General features: G+C 41.8%; 1 protein-coding gene across 1 annotated transcript in view; it reads right to left on the bottom strand.

Annotated features, from left to right (window-relative positions):
* The window catches only part of RAB3A (RAB3A, member RAS oncogene family), a 76,937-nt gene that overhangs the window by 47,945 nt on the left and 9,151 nt on the right, over positions 1-19,841 (bottom strand). Inside the window, exon 2 of the mRNA XM_077476331.1 lies at positions 8,153-8,380. Coding sequence (XP_077332457.1) covers positions 8,153-8,380 — 228 coding nt within the window. The remainder of the gene's footprint in view (positions 1-8,152; positions 8,381-19,841) is intronic.

The raw sequence follows: 19,841 nt of genomic DNA, 5'->3' as shown, positions 1-19,841 counted from the left end.
ATCTAATAGTTTTTTGAAACCATCGACGCTCCCTGCTGATACCACTGTTTGTGGAAGAGAATTCCACATCCTTACCGCTCTGACAGTAAAGAACCCTCTACGCAGTTTATGGTTAAATCTCTTCTCTTCCAATTTTAGTGAATGGCCGTGTGTCTTTTTAAATTCCCTTTCACTAAAATACTTTTTTCCCCTATGCCAGTACGGTATTTGTACATTGATATATCCCTTCTCAAGCGTCTGTTCTCCACAAAGGATAGGTTCAATGCTTGTAGTCTTTCCTCATAACTGAGGTCCTCTAAATCCCTTGATTAGCTTTGTTGCCCTTTCTGGACTCTCTCCAGTTCCAGCACATCCTTCTTGACGACTGGTGATCAGAACATACTCATACTCAAGATGTGGCCGGACCAAAGACTTATAGAGTGGGAGCATTATCATTTTATCTCTGGAGTGAATCCCCCTTTTAATGCATGTTAATATTCTGTTGGCTTTGCTTGCAGCAGCCTGGCATTGCATGCCATTCCTGAGCCTGTCATCTACTAGGACCCCCAGGTTCTTTTCCATCCTAGATTCCCTCAGGAGGTTCCCCCCTAGCCAGTAACTTGCGGTCATATTTTTGACACCCAAATGCATTACCTTACATTTTTCAACATTAAACCCATTTACCACATAGTTGCCCACCCCATTATTTTGTTTAGATCTTCTTGCAAGGTTTCCACATCCTACACAGTTATTGCCCTGCTTAACTTGGTATTGTTCGCAAATACTGGGATTGAGCGGTTTAAATTTATTCATAAACGATCTAGAGAATGGGATAAACAGGATTGCTTCCACGACAGATCCATGGGGGACCCCCACTTTCCACACCACACCATTTTGAGTACTCACCATTTATCACCACCCTTTGGACTCACCACTGTAGCCAGTTTTCAATCCATGTACTCACCCCTATGGTCCATGCCAACAGACCTCAGTTTGCACAATAAAGGCTTGTGGGGGAACTGTATCAAATGCCTTTGCAAAATCCAGATACACCACATCTATGGGCCTTTCTCTAGATGGCAGCTCACTTCTTCATAGAAGGTTAATAGATTGGTTTGGCAAGAACGATCCTTCATGAATCCATACCGACTGCTGCTAATAGAACAGTTTTCATTACTAAAATCTTGTATACTTGTATATAGTTCCTTATCATCCCCTTCAATAACTTGCAGACTATTGATGTTAGGCTAACTGGCCTGTAGTTTCCAGGGACAAGTCTCAGCCCTTTTTCAAATATTGGTGCCACGTTAGCTTTTCTCCAATCAGCTGGCACCATTCCAGTCAGTAAACTGTCCATAAAAATTAGGAATAAATGGTCTGGCTATCACCTGGCTGGCCTCCAAAAATAAACAAACACCCTTCAAGACAAAGGCATGATGAGCTAGTATGCATTGCTTACTAGCTCATTTAAAAAAACTTGCATTAAAACAAAGCTGTTGCAACGATCCCCGCACACAGCGGTCACAGCCGACATCTTTCCGGAGCTTCTTCCGGGCTTGCAGGCTCCAGCGATGACATCACTGGATTGTAAGGAACGGCACCCATGGGCCGCTCCTTCAGAGCGCATGCGCCAGTGATGTCATTGGCTGCATGCACTGGAAATATCTCCATAACTGTAAAGGTTTAGAAGATATTTTCAATACCTATAGGTAAGCCTTAGGTGAAAGTTTGCAGAGGAAGTTTACTTCTTTAAGGACCCCTCGGGTGTAAGCCATCTGGTCCCAGTGACTTATTTATGTTAAGTTTTTCAAGTCTATTTCTGATTCTGTCTACGGTTAGCCATGAATGTGCTTTCTGTGATGCGTTATGAAAATTAACATTGCAGACTTGGTTACTGTATCTCCTCCTCCTCCTCCCCGATTCCTTTGTGAAGGCTGAGGAGAATATATTCCAAATCTTCACCTTCTCTCTGTCCTTTGTAGCCAAATTCTGTTCATCATCCTTTATGTGGCCCAATATGTTCTGGACTTGCTTTCTTACTATATGCTTAAAAGAAATCTTGTTTTTTTTTTTTTGTTTTTTTACTCTCTTCCGCTACGTGCCTTTCATGGTCTATCTTAGCCACCCTGATTGCAACCCTTACATTTCTTATTGCACGCTTTGTAAAGTTTAAATGCTGACAATGAAACCACAGCCTTGTATTTTTTGAAGGCCATTTCTTTTGCTTTTATATGCATTTTTACATTGGAGTTTAGCCACCAGGATATTTTTAGCCATTTTAAACATATTACCCGTTGCAAAGCACTGGCCAGTACCTTTATTTAGTATGCTCTTAAAGCACTCCCATTTTTCCTTAGTGTTTTTTGTTCTTAGGATTTTATCCTATTTATGTCATCTGGTTGCTGTTTCCTAAGCTACCCCATATTTCTACATCCGCGGTCAGGTCTGTATTGTTAGTAATCAGTAGGTCTAGTAACGCATTTTTTCTTGTTGGTGCATTCACCATCTGATCCGTTAAGTTGTCCAGCAAGACATTTAGGAAATGGCGAGCCTTAGATGAATGTGCGGTTTCTTCTGCCCAGTCTATAACTGGATAATTAAAATTCCCCCTTATAATGACATTTCACATTCTTTCCACCATTCCAAGCTGTGCTAGGAGGTCTGCCTCCCCCTCCACCCTCTGGTTAGGGGGCCTAAAGCATACGACCAGTATTATTTTCCCCTTAGTTTCCTCCCTTTGGAGCTCCACCCACAAGGATTACCTCCTCCCTAGCTCCATTAGTGATATCGTCCCTCACGTTCACTTGCATATCATTTCTGATATACAGGCATAGCCCTCCCCCTTTCTTACCCTCCCTATCTCTGCGATATAGAAATTACCCCTGAATGGTTGCCAGCCAATCATGAGAGCTGTCAAGCCAAGTCTTAAATTCCCAAAAAATTGAAATCCTCCTCATACATTAGCAGCTCTAGTTCTCCCATCTTGTTAGCCAGACTTCTAGCACTGGTATACACGTCTCATCATTTTGTCTGGTCCCATGCCATATTCTTGTTAGTTGTAATGAGGCTGCAATTTAGATTTCCCAACTTATTTACCTTGGGTATTGTGTATTCTTGTCACCCTACCGTTAGTGCCCCCAATATTACTCGCTGAACCTTGTTCCACACTGGCTAGCTCTACATCTGGGCCCTCCTTCCCATCACCTAGTTTAAAATCCCCTCTACCTTTTTGGCCATCTTCTCTCCCAGCCAAGCTGCACCCTCCCCATTTAGGTGCAGTCCATCCCTGCTAAAGAGCCGGTAACCAACTGAGAAGTCAGCTCAGTTCTCTGGAAACCCAAACCCCTCCTTTCTACACCAGCTCCTCAGCCACTTGTTAATTTCCCTAATCTCCTGCTGTCTTTCTGGCGTGGCTTGAGGTTTTGGTAGTATTTCTGAGAATACTACCTTGGAGTACCATGGTTGAACCATGTGTAATTGGATGGATTTGATGTAATATCTGGTAATCAGTCAGTACATGACCCTACTAACAATTGCTGGTGGGCAGGAGTTCTATATATTTATTCTAATATAGCTAGCATCAGACCTAAAGCACCGTTCTTCTAGAATAAAAAAAAATTTTTTTTTTGTCCTTAAAAGTCAGAGCTACAGAAGAAAAAGGGACAATATGTGCTTTGGGCTGTTAGGTACATAAACTTTTTCTAAGCACAGGGATCCAAAATCAGTAGATGCAAATAAATTGTGAAGGTCACTGAGATATGAAGAAAATTGAAATACAAAGACGCATTGGTAACAATACCAGTAGATATAGTTTAACATTACACACTTATGCTTCATTTTAAAATCTTCTGAAATATTACCATTCCAGTGCCTTTTGCTCACCTTAAAGAAAACCTGTGCATGGCTCATGCATAATACTTCAACCCTTTCTCCACAGCAGCACATAATAGGAAAGGCAGATTTACTGTTTGGACACAAATTAAGGCATTCAAGGCTTCAAGCTCCAGGATTGGGCAAATCCTTTGGGTTTTGGAAGAAGGAACAGGCTGCAGTAAAACCCCTGAAATTGCTGCAAAGCAGGGACTGGAGCTATGATACCATGGTCCAGAAGGCCCAAGAAAGTTTAATTGAGATCAGCCAGTCTGTTACGAGACACAGAAAGGTTTAAAAAAAAAAAAAAAAAAAAAAGGTAGAACATGAGGAAGGGACTAGGAACAAAATTTGAGTTTTAGACCTGGAACACCACCTCCCCCACCCAAGCATCTGGCATGCAAGATGTCCAAGCACCCACAAAGGCCAACAGACATCACCCCACTCTGGAAAGTGGAGGTACACCTTCATGCCAAGACAGGCTTGTTGGAGGATTTAGAAGACTTGGAGTACAAAACACTGCGTATAGATGGGGAGCCAAGCTTGGAGAGCCTCAACATGAAGGAGTGGACGTTCAGAGAGGAAGTTGCCTTTGTAGGCTATTCTGTAGATTTCTTCCCCTGGGGAAAATGAGTGATCCTGCTACCAGTATCATCCTTGATAAAAATACATTTACAGCTGGAGCAAAGAAGAAGAAGGGGGATGAAGAGGTTATTTGGCTGGATTGACAGAGGGAATGGACCACTTCTCAACAAAATCTACACCATATGGCTAGAAAGTCAACAAGTGCCTAAGGGGGAGAAAAGCTTCCAAGGGCTTGAGAAACTCAGAATCAGATGGTCTCTGCAGCTCAGAAAGGGCTAAGGGTACAGGTAAATAAAATACAGCCGCTCCATTTTCAAGCAACAAATTTTAACACATGTGAAAACTGGAAAAATTGGTCCAGAAGCAAAAGGGTTCATTTAAGAGAACTATGGCTGGGTTATCATGTCAGGAGATTGTGACTGGCTCTCTATGGAGTTGGTTCACACACACCTCTAGAGCGGCTCCGGTGCGAATTGCACAGAGGTCCTGTGCGTTTTCTGGTCCATTTCAGGTCCACATTCAGCCAAAAATTTGGGCTGAAATCGGACCTGAAAAAGTGAGCAGGGATGCACCAGACCCCTGCTGTGAGCCGCTCCATGCTTCAGTGTGAACCCAGCCAATGAACATGCATTAAAAGGAAGTAATAATATTAAGGTTTACAAGTTGAAAAAAACCACCCTTATCATTTAAAGTGATTGTAAAGGCTTGGGTTTTTCCTATAAAATAATAAACGTCAGTTACCTGCTCTGGGAAGTGGATTTGCACAGAGCAGCCCGGATCCTCCTCTTCTCGGGTCCCTCTTCTGTGATCCTGCCCCCACCCCCTGTTGAGTGCCCCCACACCAAGCACCTTGCTATGGGGGCACCAAAGCAGAGCTGCAGCTCTGTGTCCATTCAAACACACGGCTGCGGTTCGGCCCCGCCCGTCCTCTTCTGATTGGCTGACTTTGATGGACAGCAGCAGGAGCTAATGGCGCCTCAGCCAATCAGAACGGATAGTCATGGACGGCTGAGACACTCGTGGACATCACTGGACAGAGATGGGGCTCAGGTAAGTATTAAATGGGGGCTGCTACACACAGAAGGCTTTTAACCTTAATGCATAGAATGCATTAAGATAAAAGAAAAAAAAAAAAAAACTTCTGACTTTACAACCCCTTTAATCATAGTGCTTGGTATTGGGAAAATGTAAAATTGTGTGTCCAATACCAAGCATGACAATTAAAATATAACTAAACCCAAAGACAAAAACGTAATATACTACAGCTTACCAATCCTTCGATGTGGTGGCTATTTGTTTTCTTTTTTCAGGCTAAGAAGCTTTTGAGCAAGTACAGAAATTGCGCTTATGCCATCTTCCTTCTGTAAACTACTAGTCGCCATCTCCCCCATGTTATGAAGATAAACAAAGGCAGACTTGTCTGAAGTCTAGCCAAGGTGAAAACCATGGCTTGCTCTATAGATACTGTAAAGTGGATGTAGCTAACCAGGTACAGGAACTGTGTTAAACTACACGATTACCAGGTGAAGGTAAAGGAAAATAAGCATGTTTGTTTTTGGGTTAAGAAACATTAAGATAAATAGCTTTTAGAAATATTTTGGTGAGTGTATTGTTTCTATTTATTGCTTCTTAAAGGCTTGGCACAGCTTTCCTATACCCAATACAGTATTAATGTACTGCACCTCTTCCCTAGGATAGTCAAAGGCATCCATAGGTGTTGGACCAGGTCTACCTTATCCACTAGTCCCCCTGTGCATAAAAACTTCAAGCATTTAATCTCGATTTACAATAATGCAATGCGGGAAATGCACATGAATCGCTGAATTATGTATAACGATTGCTCATGCGATCTGCTGCGGGTGTCAAAAGTTAATGACACCACAAAAAGCAGGTCACAGAATGCAGTGCGCTTGCTAGAACTGGATCGCATGGATACGAACACCCATTTGATCTGGTTTCAGTGCGGCAAAAAAAAAAAAAAAAAAGGGCGCCTGCTCCTTTTTCATGCGGATGCAGTGCGATATGAGCCATACAAAATGATGGGCTCAAATCACACCGCAAAGAATTGCATGCGATTTGCACAAGAATGCGTTGCGACTCCTGTACAAATCACATACATACAATGTGACCAATCGCATCAATGTGAACCCAGCCTTTATCAAGCACCATGTGCTAAAGGCAGGACAGCCCAGCCATTGGCCCCTTAAGATCTCTGCCTCCTGTGGCCATTGACTCCTTTAAGACATTCTCCACCCACCCTTTGAACATTATTCCCTCCCACCCACCTCTCTCTCTCTGCCTCTATATTATGCCTGAAACTTATATCTTACATTTCTGAACTGAAAAAGTGCATATAACAAGGTAAATGAGGAACTAGTAACTATGGACAGCTTGGGTAGAATGACAAAGCTGCCCATACACTAATCCACATTCAGTCCTGCTGAAAAAACACTCTAAGCCCTTGTACACACGGTCGGCGATTCCGTCAGAATGTTTCCTATCGGACTGTTTTGTCGGATATTCCGACTGTGTGTGGTCTGCATTGGACCGTTTCCGTCGGAATATCCGACGGACCAATTTTTCCAACTTGCCGGTAAAATTTTCTGACAAAATACTCCGATCGGACATACTCCAATCATGTGTAGCCTACTCCGACGGACAAAGTGCCACACATGCTCAGATCAAATTCCCAGATCAAAGCTATTGGCTACTAGCCTGAACGTAGTCCCGTCGTAACGAAATAACGGCATCACGTTATGTACAATCGGATTTTCCAACAACTTAGTCCGACCGTGTGTATGCAACATCACTTCTGGACCTCTTCCGGAATTAATCAGTCGGAATTACTCCGACGGATTTGGTTGTTGGAATCTCTGACCGTGTGTACAAGGGCTTAGACCCCCTTCACACCGAGGGCGTTTTGCAAGCACTATAGCGTTAGAAATAGGGCCTGTAATCCGCCCTTAAACTGCTGCTCCATTGTCTCCAGTGTGAAAGCCCGAGGGCTTTCACACTGGAGCGGTGCGCTGGCAGGACGTCAGGAAAAGTCCTGCCAGCAGCTTCTTTGGAGCGGTGTGTTTACCGCTCCTCCACCGCTGCTCCCCATTGAAATCAATGGGACAGCGCTGAAATACCGCTGGCAAAACACTGCTATTGCGGCGTATTGTGGGCGGTTTTAACCCTTTCTCTAGCTAGCGGCCGAAATGCGCTGCAAATCCAACGGTAAAACGGCTCTAAAAATAGCGGCATTTTACCGCTGATGCTATGGGCGGCTTGGTGTGAAAGCCATCCAACTCTGAAAAATGCAGCTATTCTGCGTTTATCAGCGTTTTTGAGCCATAAGCTTTTGCGGGAGTATTTTTTTATTTATTTATTTTTTCTTAAAAAATAACACACTACAGCTAAAAACTGCTACTGCAAAACTCATTCTACTTCTACAGCTAACACTACTGGCATTTTTATACACCTGTGTGCATGAGCCCATAATGTGATCTACAAAATGTATAAATGACAAAGTGTAAAAATAGACACTGAAGGAAAAAAAAAATTTATCAGAAAAGTGCATAATGTATGAAGGTGTAATGCTCAGATGTATCGTCTCTTACTGCGATCCTACAAAATGTATATAATCGAAAACGAAAAGACAGACGCTACAGAAAAATCATTCAATGGGTGGGATAATCAGATACCGATGTATCCTGGTTAATTACATGCTTACCCAGATCTGCAGCTTGATTCTTTTATCATTCCTGTAAATGGTTTTCACTTTGAAGTCTATTCCCACCGTGCTGACAAATGCAGGGGTGAATGAGTCGTCTGCATATCTGAAGAGGAAGGAGGTTTTACCCACGCTGCTATTCCCAATAATTAGGATCTTGAACATGTAATCAAAGTTCTGGTCCGAGGATTCTTTTTGCCCATAACGGGAGTCTGTAGCTGATGCCATCTGTACAAAGAGAGATATGCAAATTATAATTCAATGCAATAGGAACCAGACATTCTATATGAAAATAGAAATGGAGGTGTCCAAATATAATATATTATACATATATATATATATATTTTTTTTTTTCCACCATTATATAACCTGGAGAAGCCTTGGGAAATTTCTGGATTCCTTCATACATCAGTGCAATGCATTGCAACTGCAATGACAGCTGGGGCCTTGTGGTATACCACAAATAAAATGGTGGTCATTGAAACGTTATCTCCCATGATAATGAGAGTCCGGATGGGTCAATGGAAATTATGAATTTAGACCAACCAACCAGTACGCCACAATCAATTACGAGAACAAACCCAATGCAAGGTAGCAGATTATTGAACAAACCACCCAGTCGTAGGAACGTCCAGATAGATGACCAAAGAATTTACCAACAAGAACCATATATAATGGAAGACCCAACTACACCGAGGTATGACATACCCACAAGAAATAGGTTTACTCCTTTAAGGGATTATCCACAACATAGATATCCGCAGGACCGAGGAAATAGATATCCCCGATCCACTCCTTTGAGGGACTACCCGCAATATAGATATTCACAAGATAGAGGGAACTATAGAGAAAATAGATTCCCCCAACCTAGAAGGAACTCCAGAGACTATAGGGATTTTTCCAGGGATGGACAACGGGACAGACCCCCAGGAAGATGGGGTGCCAGACCACCCTACAGGAATCCAAGATGGAGAGGACCAGTAGACAACAGGGGTGGACCCCAGGGAGCTTTGTATGGGACAATGAACAGAGAGGAACAACACCCAGATCACATGGATCCACGCCCTTTAGAGACACCATGGGCGAACAATACAGAAAGAGATGGAACCATCAGGTGGAGACACAGGGAAGGAGAAAACGGACAAGGGGAAGCAGAGGAGGAAAGAAGAAACAAAAGAAGAAGAACCTAATTGGTAAAGGAATCTATAATTTGAGCAATATAAAGTTTGAGGATGATGAATTGAGGATTTTGGACTTAGGTTTAAAATTTGCGCCTGATAAAACACTAGATAAGTTTGAGACTTTTATTGATCTGAAGAAATTCATGAGGAAGTTGAATATTAAAAAACATTTTGCTATGAATGCAGGAGGAGAGAGTAAAAAAGAATCTTTATATGTACAAACTGATCTGAAAAATAAATCTACGTTCAACCCTAACACACCAGGAAATCAATGTTTAGGGGCATTTAGCAAGATGGTGGAAGGAGATTTAAGAAAAATGGAGAGAACGAATTATAAGAAAACTACGAACATTTGGAAAACTATCAAGGCACTAGGAGAGAAGAAAAATGTAATTATCAGACCTGCTGACAAAGGGGGGGGGGGGCCTGGTAATTCTGAACAAGTCTGACTACATAGAGGAGATGGAAAGATTGTTAAGCGTTGAAGACACCTATAAAAAGTTGAAGGGAAACCCTAAACGTGAATATGGGAAGAAACTAGCAACTTTTGTGAAAAAAGGGAAAGAAATGAGAATTTTAAATGAAAATGAAGCAGAATATCTAATCTCAAACTCGACAAAAACCCCAGTGATGTATTATTTGCCAAAAATTCAAAAGAGGCTTGATAAGCCCCCAGGTAGGCCTATAATTAGTGGAATAAATTCCATTTTCTCGCGTCTAGGGGAATATCTTGATAAATTCTTGAAACCCCTGGTACAAAAAGGGAGATCCTATTTAAGGGATAGTACACAACTTTTAAAAGAACTTCAAGATATAGTAGACGTTGAGGGACTTCTGATGGTAACCATCGACGTGAATTCACTGTACACAAGTATAGTGCAGCGTGACGGCCTAATTGGAGTTGAAAAGGCACTATATGAGAACACAGATATGCGGCAAGAACAAATAGAATATATCATTGAGGGATTAGAGCTGGCAATGAGTTGTAATTATTTCTGGTATGATCAGAAATACTATGTTCAGACCAAGGGAGTAGCCATGGGGGCTCGTTATGCCCCCAGTGTGGCCAATCTCATGATGAACATGTGGGAGGAGGAATATGTCTATGGTAGCAATATACCCCAGGTGAGGTTCTACCGTAGATATATAGATGACCTCATTTTATTACGGGATGGTACCCCAACAGACCTTGAAATATTTTTGAACAATCTTAACAACAACATCTATGGTCTAACCTTCACTGGTAAATACAGCGAACATAGTATTGACTACCTGGATCTCCAAATCTCAAAAATAGATGGAGTTTTGAGTACCAAGACATTCTTCAAAACAACTGACAGAAACAGCTACATCCCGACCACGAGCTGTCACCACCCTAAGTGGAAAAGTAACATTCCGAAGGGTCAGCTGTTAAGACTGAGGAGAAACTGCCACTCAGCAGAAGACTATCATCTTCAAGCAGATATGATTTTAGAGAGATTCCAAGAAAAAGGATACAGGCCAGAACCACTACTCCAATTAAAAAAGAGTATTGGGAATTTGGAGAGGAAGTCGTTATTGGAGAAAAAGGATAAAAAAGATAGAAAGATGGAACTGGCTTTTATTACTGGTTTCAACTCTCAATATAGGGACTTTGAAAAAATTATCAAAAAGTATTGGCCTATACTTCAAGAAGATAAAGTGCTATCTAAGGTCCTCCCTAAAAAGCCCTGTTTTGTGTACAGAAAGGCTCCCACCTTACGCTCCCTTCTAGTACACAACGCCATCGATCCACCAAAACAAATCAAAATCTTTAATGACATGAAGGGATTTTATAGGTGCCAGAAATGCCTCCCATGTAAAGTTAGCAAGAAACAGCCAAGAAAGAAAGAAACGTTTAGGGCAAGAACAGACCATAAAGAATATAAAATAAAGGAATTAATTACCTGCCGGAGTACGCATGTAACATACGTTATAGAGTGCCCGTGCAATTTACAATATGTGGGCAGGACCACACGTCCTTTATTTGTTAGGATTAGGGAACATATTAACAATATAAAAAAAGGGTTCCCAAACCATAACCTTTCCCGCCATTTTGACGAATTCCACAGAAGAGATCCTTCTGGATTAATCTTCTATGGGATTGATTGCATTAAAGATAACTGGAGGGGAGGGAATAAAACCACCCTCATCTCGCAGAATGAAACTGCATGGATATACAGGTTGGGATCTCTTGTGCCACGGGGTCTCAACCTGGATATAGACCTAAACTGTTTCATAGCTGATCCATAAATCTCTCTTCTTTGATGGTCTCTTGATCGTTGTCTTTTAGGAGATGTATGTTACTTACCAATCTGTTGTAGATTGGAATCTATATATTCATCGATATTAAGTTAGTGTTTGGCACTATTGCATTTTTTCTCTATTTTTTCTTCTTTATTATGTAACATTATAAGACAACGTTCCTTCTTGTATATATCGACTTATTCTGAGGACTTTATATCCACTTGGGATTATCCTAAATGTTGCTGATTGTTGATCACATGTGCCAATTCTGAGACATATGGACAGGATTTGGCTCTCCCCCCTTTTGAAACATTTAAATGCGGATCCATTAGAAAGGGGTTAATTTTATATTTATATTTATTTTTATTACTAAATTTTTTTGGATATGTTATACCATTTCTAGTCCTGGTCGCTTCCCTTACAGCCCACTATATAACACTGTGGAGAGATGAAAACTTTTACTAGATTGATAGATAGACTAGATTGATATGAGCACTTTTACCAGGTAATAGCTGGATTGCAATGAAGTAAAGAGGATGACCCCTTTTCTTTTTCTTCTGTTAATGAAATCTATTGTATTCAGCCATCTCAGTCAGTAGTGACCTATTTCTGGTTTTCCCTAATTTTTTATTTGTATAAATACTCATTTTCATACTTCTGTTTATGATAACTTGTTATAAGGGTCATCGATGTTATTATTGTTTTTAACATATAAGTACTGTCATCATGTATACAGTCTTTTTAAGTTCCCTTTGGGATAGATCACCCTTATGTGCCATGTACCCAATAGGCGGACAATAGATGGGTCTTAAATTTATTGATTTTTTACTATAAATTGAGTTTTGTAATTCTTTTTTTTTGGATATCCTCCCCTCGCCTTTTGGCTGGGAACTGGGTGATAACTACATGCGGATTGGATACGGTGGTTGTCACTCCTTCAGACACAGGGCATAGCCCATTGGTGGCTGTTTGGGTGTCAATTACGAACGTTGGCCAATCAGATTCTGCTCGATCGGGTCCTTTTTTCCTATTTAAGTTGAAAGACGTTTTAGCGTGACACCGCCGCTGAAGACGTCAATGACGAAACGCGTTCGACGGAGTTACGCCTATTACGTCAGTTCCGTTCGTTGGAACGCAGTTGGAGTGCAAGCCGTAGCTGCGTGTCCACCGGGCGGCTTCCACGTTCGGATTATTATTATTTTTTCGCGCTAGAAGGGCTCTATCCCTGGGGGACTTACAAACACTGGAGTGACTCTAGACAACAGGTTATATCCTGGGACATTACCATTATACATATTTTTTGGTGTCTAGTCCTTTGTGTTATCTGGGATAAAGTGCCATTAGCGTATGGTTATTACCTTTCTCTCAGCCCTGTTCTAGGATTTTTTACCTTTTTTCCTGGAACGTTATCATTCATATATGGAGGCTGGAAAGGTTTTTTAATGGACTGTGGTTCCACATCCTGTCTCAACATATGAGAATTGTCTTTTTCCGTTTTATCATTTTTTATGTTTTTATTTGTTTATATTTTTGTGGCAATAAATTGATTTTTTATACAAATCACACTATGGAGACTACAATTTTTTTCCTATGAGGAAATCTCCCCCTTGGTTGCGATTGAGGAGCCGGACATCAGCAGGGATTGAAAAAACTCTCTCTGGATGCGAATGAAGAGCTGATTATCGGTAGACTTTGATTCCAAGGCGAATTACCCCTGCAGGGGTTTATTCTTCTGGTGAGTGGGGGACCTTGTGGGGGAACACAGAAGTCACGTTGGAGATTGCACGAGGAGCACTTTAGTCACATCTTTTGAACTTTTTGTAATTGCACTGTTGAAGAGATTTTTTGGGGAATTTGGACACTTTTTGTATTTTTTGTTATTTATTGTTTTTTAAGAGACCCTTTTGCTTTTTTATATATATATTTTTTCTTCTTTTTTGTACACATATTTTTTTGTCCTTTGTTTTTTCAGCTGCACTTTTTTGATATATATTTTTGATATAATTTCTATATACTATTAATATATTTTTTGTTTTTTCATATATGTATGCTTATATTAGCATTGTGAATTTTAATTTTACTAAGCACATTTATATACACCTTCTATTTGGTTTTTTGCACATCTTGGCGATAATGCGACTTTAGGCAAAAAAATTCTTGCATATGTATCTATATTAGCGTTTTACACTTAGTTTGCGTGTTTGGGATTATAAGCTCACTAGCACATTTACATACGCCTCTTACTGGGAATTTGCCTACTCAAACCACACTTTGGCATTTATGCGATTTTAGGGAATACTGTCTCTTGGCGATACAGATACAAAAAAATCTTTTTGGTTTCTAGTTTGTTGTCTGGTTTTCGTTTTTTCCTTTTCTGTTGCTTATTGGAATTATTTGTTAATCCCAGGAATTTATCTTTAGTAGGAACTTTGTTGTTTTTTGGGAATTCTGAGTAGCTTGTGAATTTCAAATTGCAGATTGGTAGTTTTTTTGGGGTTATGCCTCCTTCTATTATATATATATTCTTCTAGATGAATACATGATATATTCAGAATTATATATTGATATACATACATATAAGGAGTTTTACTTGTAGGTAGCGCCAATCACCCTGGTTATCATATTGTGTTATCTCGCATGGTATTTGCATTAAAAAATAAATAAATAAACACAAAAAAACAAACAAACACACACAAAACAGTAAAGTTAGCCCATTTTTTTGCATAATGTGAAAGATGTTACGCCGAGTAACTACCAGTAGATAGGCCAAACTTTGGTACTTAAAAATCCCCATAGGCGACACTTTACATTTTTATACAGGTTACCTGTTTAGAGTTACAGAGGAGGTCAATTGTTAGAATTATTGCTCTTGCTCTAACGTTCGCATTGACACCTCGCATGCGGTTTGAACGCCGTTTACATATGTGGGCGTGACCTACTGCTTCTGCGCGTTGAGCATGCGAGGACGGGGGCGTTTAGGATGTCATAACATCACGCCTGCCTCCGAACAATCATAGCGACGCCAGGTGGCCATCTACAGCTACAGGATTCATTATGCATATTCACTTTATTTTATTCTCTCTATCTTTTCCTTTTGTTGTTCTGCTCTTTTTTCCCACTGTCACCCTTGTCAGCTTTTGGTATCTCTTTACCACTTCCCCTTGACAGTCTCCATGTCCCTACCATCTTTAGCTCAGGCGTTTTATTCATATATAGATACATACATGTTACTATATACTGACTTTACTCAGTCACTTTAGGCCCCTTTCACATGTGCGGACCGTATGTCCATATTTCATCCATCCGTTTTCGGATGACATAAGGACATACATGCATCCCTATGGGATAGCGGATGAACATCCTCTGACACCCGATATCATCCGTCCCCGCTATGGTCCGATTCTGCAGGCGGAGGAAAATCCTATTTTTCTATCCATCTGCAGAGTGGATCGGATGAACATGGACAGATCCCCCCCCCCCCCATAGGGGAGAGCAGAGATCTGACATGGACCACCCTGTCATCCGCCGGCTCAGCGGGGGATCAACAGAGTGATCCCCGCTGAGCAAGAGGATGTTCACAGGGCGGATCATCACGGATACGTCCCGTGTGAAAGGGGCCTTAGATTGTCTGACACACATACTCATGTTTACAGCCAATATCTTATATGTGACATGACAATGTGAGACCCCTATGGATACAGAATTTCTATCTGTGCTTTGCAGAGACACAGGATCCATGCCTTCCCTCCGGTCAGAGAGGCGATCTGCTTTGTTTACATAGACAGACCCTCATTCTGCCCTTCTGCACGATCATCGCGGATGCCGGTGGACATAGAGTCTGTGGTACCTGCCACTGGGCTCCCGTGATGCGGTGCTCAGGTGCTGCCCTTTAGCAGTAAACCTGCTGCTATGCGGCCAAACCTGAAGTGAACAAAAAAAATTAAAATTCCTTTACAAACACTTTAAGGTTTGTTTTTTTCTGCCACTTCCAGCCGCACAGTGACAACACTCTCAACCCTGTCTACCAGTTGTGCCCCTTTGTTGTCACCTTGAAACATGGACTTCAGACAGAGCCCATTACTGGCTATTTCAACACACATTATGAAGGCTGTCATCACCATCAGGAAGCCCATCCTGAAAAAAAAATAATAATCCATGCAGCCACCTCTGAATACAGACAGGAGGAGGCCACAAAGGCTACCACACATTAGCATCACTAAGATGTAAAAAAAAAAAAAAAAAAAAAAAAAAAAAAAAAAAAAAAAAAGGGGGTGAAAACAAGCATTTATATTACATAGTGTTTATGCTAAACAGGGTTTAGTAAACATAAAAAGTGATAAAAAAAATAAAAATACTTTATTAACAAAGAAAAACAACATGTTATACTTACCTGCTCTGTGTAATGGTTTTGCACAGAGCAGCCCCAATTCTCCTCTTCTCAGGTCCCCCACCAGCGCTCCTGGCTCCTATCCCCTGCTGAGTGCTTTCAGAGCAAACAGCTTGCTGTGGGGGTTCCCGAGCAGGCACGCTCCCGAGTTGCAGCTGTGCGTGTCCATTCAGACATGGAGCGGTGGCTCGTCCCTGAACCCCCCTCTCTTCACATTGGCTCGCTGTCTGATTAATAGCAGCGGAAGCCAATGGCTTCCACTGCTGTCTCAGCCAATGAGGAAGGGGAGTCCTCAGAGAGCCAAGACGCTCATGCACATTGCTGGATTGCAATGGGGCTCAGCAGATGGGAAGCCCCGGTGCCACTGCGAGGACACAGTGCAGTATACTGTATGTAGCAGTTTATACAGTGCCGATAGCAGGTACATCTATTAGTAAAAAGCTAGCTTGGCCCAAACAAATTATATAAAGTAAATCTGAAATGAGGCTTTACAATTGAACACTAGCTAATGCATTATAATAAGTTACAGGCAGCCAATAGTTTTTTTTTTTCCCTTTTGGGATAAAGGTTTTGCATAAATGAATAAAAGCCCATCATTGTAAGCACCCTGTTAGTGTTAAATGGTTTGTCTCAACCCTCTACAAAAAAATTATAAACTGCAGTATATTACATTTTGTGTTTGGGTTTAAAGTGATACTAAACAAACAGTCAAATTCACATTGTCACTTCAATTTCTGTATATGGATGATGGCACTGGAATGTTAATTAAAAAAACAAAACACAAAAAAAAAAAAAAAAAAACACATTGAAGTCCCTTTTTCCTAATCCATATACAGCAGTCACAAGACACAGATCTTTCCCAGCCTGTCTGCAGGGAAACAAACAGGAGGAGCTTCTAGTCCTCTGCTGCTGGTCACATGTTCAAAAAACACAGCCTTTTATTATACAGAGTAAAAATAAATAATATCAATAAACTGTTTTCAAATTGGCATACAAATAGATTTGAAATCAAATCTTTATTGTCACGCTCCTCCAGCCTGTGTCTTAGAATAAGAGGGAGGTGAAGCCCCCATTAATACATGTAATATCCCACCCCCATTGTGTTTAGCTGGTTAGTGGGCATGGAAGAGGGTGGGAGTGGGCTGTCATTTACCACTGTGTATACGCCCACATGTGTGACACTAGCCGCACAGACATGAACAGAAGGTAGAGATAGAAAGCAGCAGGATCAACCAGTTTTTTTTTGCAGAATACAGAAAACGAATCTCAGTGACTGAGTATGAACAGTATGTAAAACCACCATTTATTGATCGTTTTTTTTTTTTTGTGAAAACTTCAATATCGTTTTAAGCACAGTTAATGTACATTGGCTGGGTGGATGCTCTGTTGTCACAGGAGCAGCAATCTGTGACCACTGCGTCCAGTTCTTGGTACCAGGTTACTGTGACTTGCTCAGGTACCATGTAATCGCTGTGACCAATCACAGTGATCACATATCCATTAATAAACGATTGTCATCCATTCATGATAGCATGGTTTACTTTTGTGATCAGTCACAGTGTCCCCGATAACCCACCATAAGGACCCATCACATGCCTGAGAAAGGGGTCCTGCGTGACTCTGTAACATTGCACTCTCTTGTTTGTGATTTGATTCTACTTCAAGCCATTTGGACAACTTGAAGATCCATGGTGTGCTGGCAAATATCTACACTGTACCATAAGGACTTCACATGTGTGATGTTCGTATCATTTTTCAGAAAACATTTGACAGGCAGTGAGGAGGCACTGCATGGCCTTCTCACCAGCCACTTTAATTCCGTGGACCCCGCACAAGCAATGTTTAGGCAGGGTTGCTAGCAAATTTACCTGCCAAGTGATTGTTGCCTTGGCCAATTGATTGGAGTTCAATTGATTTCACCCCAATTCTGGAATTGCTGCACTTCTCTCTTCTGTCACTAGATGGCCAGGTATCTGGTGGCATTAGATTAGACAAGGGCATTGCAAGGACAGATTAGGAATAGATGGGGCGTTTTAGCCAATGGCCAGGGATTTTCTTACGTCCCTTGGCCTGCTGGGAGAGCCTATTTGGGTGAGTTCAGGTGTTCGGGGGCCTGTGCCAATTGGATGGCTGTCTGGGTGGACGTGTGTTGTACTGCCTCAGGCTGCTAGGCCAGAGCCTGAGGCCTATACTGGGGACATCTGGCTGCTAGGCTGTCTGGGGGCCTATCCAGAAGCAAGAGAGCAGTGTAGGGTTGGGACTGCAGCTTGCAGTCCAACCAGAAGTGCCGGTTCTGCCGGTCGGTGAACATGACATGATCAGAGGTAGAGGGGAGGCTGTCGCCACAAAGGAATCATCCATGTTACCGGGGACCACAGCGAGTAGCTGAAGCAAGTACCAGAGCAGTATTCTCACCAACCGGGGACACTGGAGGTGATGCTTGCAGAGCAGTCTTGTGTGCCAAGCCAGGGACCCAGCAGGGATGCGGGGGTGAGGCTTGAGGAAGATACTGAGTGAGAAGGTTGGAAGAGCTCAGGGGATCCAGTGGCAGTGGATCAGCAAGTCTAGTGAAATATTGGGAGCTCAGTTGAGTGAAGATCTACAAGAGGAGATTGTAAAGGAAGTAAAGAGGTTCATTACAACTTGTGTCAGAAACTGTTACAAGACCGTTGCCATAGGAGACAGCGATCCTACACATGCAGATGTGGTGTCCAGCTGGGTGCCTTTCTCTGCATGGCTGTCTACCTATAGAAGTCTCAAAGTCTGCCAGTTAACATGGCAACCACTTACGGTGTCCTGGCCCTAAACCCTCTCTCCTACAGTTCTGTTTAAGAGACAACAAATCTCTTTACATTCAAGAAGTGTCTGGCACCCATAAATTTACCTTGCATTACACCCACCATGCCTTGTAACCAACTCTACACAGAGGATGTAACTAACCTGAGAGAGCATAAGATTTCATCTAGGACAGTTGGCACCAGCACAAAGGACATTAAATGCAAGTACTGTCCCTGCTCCTGATTTTTTAATAAAACAAAATTAAACAGCCTTAAAAAGGATCTCCAGAAGTACAGTTATTCTTTTGGCCTATCCCCTCATCCCCAAGGGGTTATGTTTTGGTTAAAGTGGAATAGAGTGAAAAGGAGAGAACTTCTCTAAAGCTCTCTTTAACTTTGTGTAGGTCCTTAGCACAGAAAGTGCAGACAAATCTAAATGGTTTTTCATTGGAGCAACAGGAGAAGGGATTTTTCTGTTTTTCCACAGGGGAAAAGGAGAATTTCTTTTCACTGAGGACATTTGCTCTTGTTTGCTTTTGTGTCTCTCAGAACAGGAAGTATTAGGACAACCTTTACAAGGAATAGCTGGAGTTGCTCTTTAAGACCACTTTAACTACAATCCGATATAAAGAGACACAAATTAAGGTATTTATTTAAAAAAATATTTTTTTTTAGATGCAGTTAATGTGAAGTACCAGATGTTAAGTTCTTGCAATTAATCTCACAGTTTCTAACTGTGGGGGGGGGGGGGGGGATGGGGATGGGACTGACTGGAGGAGGAGACAGATCGCTGTTCCTAATAAGTGGGAACAGATAATCTGTCTCTCCTCTCCTGTCAGAATGGGGGTCTGTTTACATACACATGTCCCCATTCTGGCTCTCATGCTCACGATCGTGGGTGGCTGACGGACATTGTGTCCACCGGCCACACGCAGCAGGCACCTGCTTTCGCCCTTAAAAAAGGTGCCGACCTACACCTACAGTAATTTGCGTAAATGAGCCGACCTGCCGCAGTATAATGATGGAGGCTAGTGGTTAATAAATTGACTAGCTGGCTGTTAAGGAGTGGGGGGGGAGAG

The sequence above is a fragment of the Lithobates pipiens genome, unplaced genomic scaffold (assembly GCF_037356315.1).
Source record: "Lithobates pipiens isolate NorthernLeopardFrog02 unplaced genomic scaffold, aLitPip1_a1.2 Scaffold_13, whole genome shotgun sequence".
Classification (NCBI taxonomy): Eukaryota; Metazoa; Chordata; class Amphibia; order Anura; family Ranidae; genus Lithobates; species Lithobates pipiens.
This window is presented reverse-complemented; position numbering and strand designations above follow the sequence as displayed.